Raw genomic sequence first — 8,768 nt, forward strand, 5'->3', positions numbered from 1 at the left:
ATAAGATTGGCGCCGAGATTGGCGCAAGACCGAGTTTGTATATGTATGCGTGTGAGAAGAGGGAAAACGTGATCGGTAGAGAAACGGTTTTGAAAAAACAGCCTTCAGTCTAGATTCTACTTTTGCGGCATAAAGATGCCAGAATTTTGATGTTCGCGTGTGGAATTCAGAATCAAGATTTCGGTTACCACAATGGGCTTAGCTAAAAAGTGATGTAAATTGTGTCAAGTTTATCTATATGCTACAAATCGGGAGCTGTAGCCATCATATCGGCGTCACATACGTTTTGACATTCGAGGTGTAAGTTACCAAATCCAGCCTTGAGATGGATTCCAGTAAAACAACGAAGAAGCTTCGGTGTACCTCTGCAAACAAATCCACAAGCCGAAGCAATTCCGAGAGCGAGATGACAATCTCTGATTTGGCTAATTTACTTCAAACTCAGCTTTGCTCATTCCAACAATCTACGAGGGATGACATAAACCAGATGAGAGAGCCTCTCGTATCAGAAATGAGCAAAATGAAAGCTGATATTGCTGCCGAAATAAACAATCTCCGGGAAGAGAACGCGAAAACATTTGCTGGCCTTTCTGCATCTATTGAAAATGTCAGGTCTAGCACTTCACAGACCATGGAAAGAATGGCACGATCCAATGACCTGATTGCAAGCGGAATTCCTTTCGTCGTCGGTGAAGATCTATCGGCCTATTTCCGAACCTGGTGTGTTATACTAGGGTACGATGAGAAGCAGCTACCTTCTGTGGATATTCGTCGGCTGTCCAGAGGACCGTTGACTGCTGGATCGGTCTATATGGTTTTCATCCAGAAACGTGTTTTCATCAATGAAAACTCGTCACCTATGGCGAGGGAGCTGCGAACGAAGGCTTTGAAACTCAAGAAAGACGGCAAGATTCACACAGTTACGACGAAGAATGGAAATTGTCTTCATCAAGCGCGACTAGAATGGTGGTCAGGAGATTGCTGTGTCTAAACCTTTTCCTAAATAGTTTTTGTTTACTCCTCGCACTCCTGTCCTTTTTTCCCATGCTTCCTCTCCTAAAAGTCTGTTCGGGACATCGTTGCTGCTGTTGTTGTTGCTGTTGGTTGTTGTTAGTCCGGAGATCGGCGTAGATGTTCGATAATATTGGTAGATGATCTTAATAGCATGCTGTTGCTGCTACATTTGTAATGACTATTTATATGACTAAGTTGTATGATTTATTTTGATTCGAGATAGATAGGTATTTGTAAAGAAGTTTGTCAGAAAATTTAAAATTGATGTGCTCTACCTGTTTCTTTTGAATGTTATGGTATCAAACTCGTCTAATGGTTATCGATTCAAACCACCACGATCCTACGAATTGGTGTATACCTGGTATTGTGTTAAAGTCCGCTCTGGTAAGAGATAAGTTGTCTGTTTATTGCGTAAATAGCCAAAGCATGTGTGTGTAGAGTCTGAAGATAAACTGTAACAATCTTGTGCATTTATTGACCTTGGCAAACTGCACGAACGACGACGACGACGACGGCCGCCGACTGCGGTCGGCGTTCGGTCGAGTAAGGAGTTGAGACAGAAGTTGTGTGACCATCGATACAGACGGACGGTGCGTGAGCGTGGTGTTGGAAAAGTAGTAAGTGTTTTAGTGCGCAGAATCTTCTCTCCCGGAACTCCCGGCAAAACCCCCCGGAAATCCTCCAGAAACCCCCAGACCACCCCAAGGCAAAACCCTACATTTGGCGACGAGAGAAAAGGTATTTATTTGTAATTTTGAAGTGTTTATCGTTAGTTTTGATGATGAGAAAATGATTAAATTTTTGCTTGGAAAATCCAAGATGGCTGATTTTCCACGTGCAGTGATTGCGTCATATTTTCGAGCCGGTTCATATTGCAAGTCGGCCATTTTGAAGAAAGTTCAGAATTGTGAAAATGAAAAATGCTCTTCGATCGGCGAATGCTTTAATTTGATTTTAATTCTACCGTAATCTGATACAGTGTTTAATGAGCACTTGCTTTTGCAGTGATAGTGCACACACGAAATTAAATTTTCTGTACAAATTGATTGCCCTTGAATTTGTTGGCTGTGCATGTTGGAGCTCAATGAGATGTGCGAAGAATTTTCGGATGAGAAGTTATTGAAAATGGGTGCATGATTGTAGGTTAGGTTGGTGCCATTGTGGACTATACTCGGTGTATGAAAATGCTAGTAAATATAGTCGATAGCTGTGGTAGGGTGCCCAGCTAAAGTCTCTAGTATGTTGTGTCATGAAGGTGTATGCCGTGGTAGGGTGCCCGATAAACAAAGCTAGTGCCAGGGGGGCCTAGTAGGAAGTGAACTGTGGAAGGGTTCCCAGTTCTATCTGTTTGGATTGATGAATATGAGAAGTCAATCGAAGCAGGGTGCTCGATTGGGGTTGCTAGTGTCAGGGGGCATAGTAGGAAGTAAACTGTGGAAGGGTTCCCAGTTCGATCGGAAGCCTAGAAAAGGAATTTTTAACTGGAATTATATTTGAGAAACTTGAAGATGCGAATTTTAAATCGTTGGGTTTTTGAAATGTGTTAATAACGTATGTTTAATTATGAGATCTATAAATTTCTGATTGTCAGAGTTTGGATCTCAAGGATAATGTGGTTTTCGCGTTTTCTTTTATCTTTTTCTAGATGGAAGAAAGCCGACCGATTCCGATGTTCAGATGTGAACAAATCGAAAGCGGTAAACTTGCCAAAGAGTGGCAGGAGTGGAAGAGCTCATTAGAGTATTATTTTGAAGCAAGCCAAGTTCATGATCAGAAAATGAGGCGTTCCAAGATGTTGCATCTGGGCGGGCCACAGCTGCAACGGGTTTTTAATACGCTGGAGGGAACTGAAGATTTTCCGCTGGTGTTGCTAGAAAAGCGTTGGTATGATGTCGCAGTGGAACGTTTGGATGCATTCTTCAAACCGCGCAAGCAGGATGTCCTCGAACGACACCGGCTACGAAGCATGAAGCAGGGGCCGAACGAACGTTTTTCACATTATGTCCTACGTTTGCGCCAGCAACTGAAGAACTGCGGGCTGGAGAAATATTCCCAGGAGGTGAAGAACGTCATGGAAGAAATTATGTTGGTTGATGTAATAGTTGAGGGCTGTAACTCCAATGAGCTACGACGAAAAATTCTCGAGAAAGATCAGTCGTTGGGTGATATCGAGGCACTGGGAGAGTCAATAGAGAGCGTTCGCGTACAAGAACAGGAACTAAAGATCGAGAAAAGGGGCATTGAATCAACAGAAGTTTGCAAGGTGCAGAGCTCCGTGAAAACGAGAAAAGAGCGTAGGGAAGAAAAGGTCATCAACCGATTTCCAACCGTTTCATCGACCTACAAAGATTCAAGGATTTGTTTCGCCTGCGGTCGACAGGGGCACATGTCAAAATCCCCTATGTGCCCCGCGAAGGATCAGATCTGCCGGCGGTGCAAGAAACCCGGACATTTTGAAAATGTCTGCCGCAAGCATCCTTCTGATTTTCGACACCCGGCGCCCCCAAAGAAAGTGCAAATAGTTGAAGATATTGCCGACCATGCTTCTGAAACTCTGCATCAGGAGTTGCAACCCGAGCCCCAACCAGCATCTCAATCGAGGCCTTATCGCACTGCAGCCGAACGAAAAGTGTACTACACCTTCTATACCGGAAGTGATACGAATGTTTTCGCCTGTACTATCGGCGGAGTGAAGACTGAGGTATTCATTGATTCTGGATCAGATGTCAATTTGATCACATCGGATACCTGGGAGAAACTGAAGGCGCAGCAGATCGTTGTATCGAAATGCCAAAAGGGTAGCTGCAAGGTTCTGAAAGCGTACGCATCAAGCAAGCCACTGACTATTCTGGGGACTTTTCAAGCAGTCATCGAAATCGGAAAGCGATCTGTGGAAGCGGAATTCATGGTGGTGCAAAACGGGCAGCGGAATTTATTGGGCGATACGTCTTCGAAGCAGTTAGGAATCCTGAAGATTGGTTTGGAGACGAACCAAGTGTCAAACGTGGAAGGAAATGATTCTCCGTTCTCCAAGATAACCGGGATGAAAGTTCGACTTTCTATGGACCCAAAGATCACTCCAGTGTTCCAACCGTTACGGCGAATCCCAATTCCTTTGGAAGCAGCAGTTAATGAAAAGCTGGATGAACTGCTACGCAGAGAAATCATCGAACCGAAACAAGGTCCGGCTACTTGGGTATCGCCGTTGGTGGTTGCCAACAAGACGAACGGTACTATTCGACTTTGTGTTGACTTACGCCGAGTCAACCAAGCTGTGATTCGTGAGAGGCACCCTATGCCTATTATCGACGACGTGCTGGCAAAAATCGGAAGAGGAAAGGTTTGGAGCGTCCTTGACATCAAAGATGCATTCTTCCTACTGGAGCTAGAAGAGGAATCAAGAGACATCGTGACATTCATCACACATCGAGGGCTTTACCGTTTCACACGGCTACCGTTTGGCCTCGTGTCGGCCCCAGAAATATTTCAACGAAAGATGGACGAAATTCTGGCCGACTGCGAGGGCACATACTGGTATTTGGACGATGTCGGCGTAGAAGGGAGCAGTGTTGAAGAACACGATTTGAGATTGAAGAAGGTATACAATTGATGGTCTGAAGAAATAAACTGAATTGTTGAACTAATTATTTTTATTTGTTTCCATTATCTTATTTCCTGTTATACAATTTTAGGTTCTAGAAAGATTTGAAGAAAAAGGCGTAATTCTTAATTGGGAAAAGTGCAAGATACGGGTAACGGATTTCGAATTCCTTGGATATAATATCAATCCGCAAGGAATTTTGCCTTCGGATTCGAAACGAGATGCGATTATGTCGTTTCGCCAGCCACTGAATGAAAGTGAGGTCAGAAGTTTTCTTGGGCTCGCTAATTATATGGGGAAATTCATCCCAGATTTGGCTTCTCAGGACGAACCTCTTCGCCGACTAACCCAGAAAGGTGTGAAGTTCCAGTGGGGCGAAAAAGAAGAATCTGCATTTCATGCGGTAAAGCAGAGCTTGGTGAATGCGCAAAGGTTAGGTTTCTACAAGCATGAAGATAGAACATCTGTCATTGCCGATGCAAGCCCTTATGCTTTAGGCGGAGTACTCATCCAAACTGATACAAATGGGAATTCGCGTGTCATCTGCTATGCTTCCAAGTCACTGACGGACACTGAGAGAAGGTACTGTCAGACCGAGAAGGAAGCACTAGCACTTGTTTGGAGTGTAGAAAGATTCCAGGTCTATTTAATTGGCAAGGAATTTAACCTATTGACTGATTGCAAAGCGTTGATTTTTCTCTTCACTCCTGCGTCTCGTCCATGTGCACGCATCGAACGTTGGGTACTCCGACTCCAGAGCTTTCAATACAATATCGTGCACATCTCAGGACAAACCAACATTGCCGATGTTCTATCTCGCCTGTCAACATTTGTTCCAACGCCGTTTGATGAAACAGAGGAGATGGTAGTATACGAGGTTGTCACAGCCGCTGCAAAGATGGTTGCCCTCAAATGGGAGGAGATAGAGAACAAAAGTCGTGATGATCCTGAGATTTTGGAGGTTAGCGATGCGTTAAAATCAGGTGCTCTCGACGATCTACCGTTGGCGTATAGAGTTATTTCGTCAGAGCTGTGTATGGTGAGCGATGTGCTATTACGGGGCGATAAGATAGTGATTCCCAAAATTCTACGCGAAAGAGTCTTAAGGCTGGGCCACGAAGGCCACCCGGGTATTAGGATCATGAAAGCGAACCTACGAGGGAATGTTTGGTGGCCGAAAATAGATCAGGATGTTGAGAGATTCGTGAAGGCATGTCGAGGATGTTCATTAGTCTCAGCACCAAATGTTCCAGAACCGATGATGAGGAAGGAGCTCCCATCAAGAGTATGGGAACAAATTGCTGTGGATTTTCTTGGTCCGCTACCAAACGGGGAAAATTTGCTGGTTTGTGTGGACTACTACAGCAGATATATGGAAGTGGTTGAAATGCTGGAAATATCCGCATCATCTACCATCAGAGAGCTACTGACGATATTTTCACGTTATGGAGTACCTGATATCCTTCGAGCTGACAACGGACCACAGTTTGCTTCAGAAGAGTTTCGAGATTTTTGCGATGAGTTTGGTATCCACCTGGAGAGAACTATACCTTACTGGCCACAGATGAATGGAGAGGTGGAGCGGCAAAATCGATCGATTTTGAAGCGCTTACGCATAGCCCAAGAGCTTGGCCAGGACTGGAAACAAGAGCTACGCAGGTATCTGATGATGTACCACTCATCTAATCACACGACAACCGGGAAAACTCCTGCAGAGCTGATGTTTGGCCGCAATTTGCGAACAAAATTACCTTATGTTCCAGCAACAACGATCGACACCGAAGGAGTTAGGGATAGGGACAAATTGGAAAAAGAAAAGGGAAGGGTGTATGCGGATAGCAAACGAAGAGCCAGACCAAGTTCTATTAAAGTGGGTGATCATGTACTAGCTAAACGGATGAGAAAGGACAATAAACTAAGCTCAGACTTTGGTCCGGAAGAATTCAAGGTAGTTCAGAAGAAGGGTACGGAAGTAGTGATTCGTTCGACTGATTCAGGCAAAGAGTATAGGCGGAGTGCTGCTCATCTGAAAACGATATCAGCTCCATTACACGAGAAGGTAGGTCAAAGTCCTGAAATATATGTTCAGCCCAATGAACAAGTTGAAAGGGCCATGGATCAATTTGAAGAACCAGGAGATGTTCCATCAGAGGTAGCTAGGACTTCTAAGAGAGTAAGAAAGGAATCGAAGTTGCTTAAGGACTATGTAACGTACTGATGTCATTCATTCATTTTGTAAAAATAAAGAAGAGGTGGGATGTAGAGTCTGAAGATAAACTGTAACAATCTTGTGCATTTATTGACCTTGGCAAACTGCACGAACGACGACGACGACGACGGCCGCCGACTGCGGTCGGCGTTCGGTCGAGTAAGGAGTTGAGACAGAAGTTGTGTGACCATCGATACAGACGGACGGTGCGTGAGCGTGGTGTTGGAAAAGTAGTAAGTGTTTTAGTGCGCAGAATCTTCTCTCCCGGAACTCCCGGCAAAACCCCCCGGAAATCCTCCAGAAACCCCCAGACCACCCCAAGGCAAAACCCTACAGTGTGCGCGTAAGATGTGTAAGCTGGATGAGTTGAGGCAGATAATGTGTTGATGATTAACCTGGGCTTGTTAGGGGAATATCTGTAAAAAAAAGAAAATCGGGTTAAGTACGGTTCCTTTGAATTCCACTAAGAATTTGCATCCTTTGACAGATACGTATTTCGACCTCAACTGTAAGGTCGTCTTCAGTGTCTTGTACTTGTCGAGTCAAGTACAAGACACTGAAGACGACCTTACAGTTGAGGTCGAAATACGTATCTGTCAAAGGATGCAAATTCTTAGTGGAATTCAAAGGAACCGTACTTAACCCGATTTTCTTTTTTTTTTTTTAGATAATGTGTGTTAGTAATGTTGATATTGTTTGTGTGACCGAAAGTTGGCTTAATGAGAAGAATCATAGTTCTATAGGGCACCGCATGAAATTCTCTCCTTCTCTTTCACTCTTACAGAAATTTTGTAAACAACAAGGCCAAGAAATGTCAAAATCCCATACAAAATCAAAACAATGCAGTGCCCTATGGTGGAAATTAATGGCTATATAGCCATATATAACATTTTAAGGCATGCTAGGATTGGTAGACTTGGCGGCGGTATCGTTGTATAAATTAAAAACGGAATCGATTATAAGCCCGTTGACAAATCTAAACCTCATTGACAGCATGGCGTTTCGTGTTTTCCCGTAGGGCTGGAATTATGAGCACAACATTTCGAAGTTTTTCGAAGTATATGTCGAAGAATTCTGGGAGTTTTGAGTGATTTGGTCATATCAAGCCAAACTTACTAAGGCAGCCAAGCAACGAGATGCATTATATTCGGTCATTTGAATGAAATTCTACATACTTTCCTTACCCTGGTCGATCTGGTTCGGGAGCCTCTTCTGCTATCCTAAGTAGTGGATTTCATGTATATGATGGTTATCGATAATTTAAAACCATGCACTCATCCGACAAGGACATGCTCCAAACATCAGTAGGTCGGCTCCAGGAGGTACGTTCTCCTCCATTTGGGAAATTTGTGCCAAACATGGTTAGATGTGCTGTAAAACTCCTCAGAATAGTCCAAAACTGTTTCATGTGAGCTCCATGGAACCAACGATGACACTTCACATGTTTCAAAACAAAACTCAAAAAATGTTGGAACCTGCAGGCATGCTATGTGACTTTTGTTCTATGCGGGGATTGCCCACTGCGCTTTATTTCCGCACTGCAATCCAAATTTTTAAATTTCCGCATAATAATATCTAATGGTAACAAAATGTTGATTTCTGCTCTTTCTTTATAATCCTCCTGACGTTGAATGCTCTCCAACTATGGAATATTTATTATCGTTATATGGAGCTAAGTACGATCGCATTTTCTTTCTTGGTGATTTCAACACCAATTTATAGACAAAACGTTGACTAGAACTGAAAGATTGAATAATATTATGAGTACTTATGGGCTGCTTAGTCATGGAATAGAGCCAACTTTCCATCACCGCACTGGAGCATCACAACTACATTTGTTAATTTCCAATGATGTGTCTAATGTTTTACGTTTTAATCAAATAGAAGTTCCAATTTTATCCAACCACGACTTGATTTTTGCTGCGCTCGATTTCGATGTTATTC

At 43.5% G+C, this 8,768-nt stretch overlaps 1 protein-coding gene across 1 annotated transcript; it reads left to right on the top strand.

Annotated features, from left to right (window-relative positions):
* The first annotated feature begins 1,326 nt into the window (after positions 1-1,326).
* LOC134290952 (uncharacterized protein K02A2.6-like) lies at positions 1,327-6,833 on the top strand. Its single transcript, XM_062858185.1, has 4 exons — positions 1,327-1,398; positions 2,660-4,612; positions 4,707-4,872; positions 4,927-6,833. The coding sequence occupies exons 1-4, from the start codon at positions 1,327-1,329 to the stop codon at positions 6,831-6,833; spliced, it is 4,098 nt and encodes a 1,365-aa protein (XP_062714169.1).
* Positions 6,834-8,768: the final 1,935 nt, after the last annotated feature.

The sequence above is a fragment of the Aedes albopictus genome, chromosome 3 (genome assembly GCF_035046485.1).
Source record: "Aedes albopictus strain Foshan chromosome 3, AalbF5, whole genome shotgun sequence".
Lineage (NCBI taxonomy): Eukaryota > Metazoa > Arthropoda > Insecta > Diptera > Culicidae > Aedes > Aedes albopictus.

Coding starts and splice junctions, on each gene's coding strand:
- LOC134290952 (XM_062858185.1), top strand. CDS start 1,327: ATGGTTATCGATTCAAACCACCACGATCCTACGAATTGGTGTATACCT. Junction 1,399..2,659: donor TTGTGTTAAAGTCCGCTCTG/GTAAGAGATAAG, acceptor ATCTTTTTCTAG/ATGGAAGAAAGCCGACCGAT. Junction 4,613..4,706: donor ACGATTTGAGATTGAAGAAG/GTATACAATTGA, acceptor ATACAATTTTAG/GTTCTAGAAAGATTTGAAGA.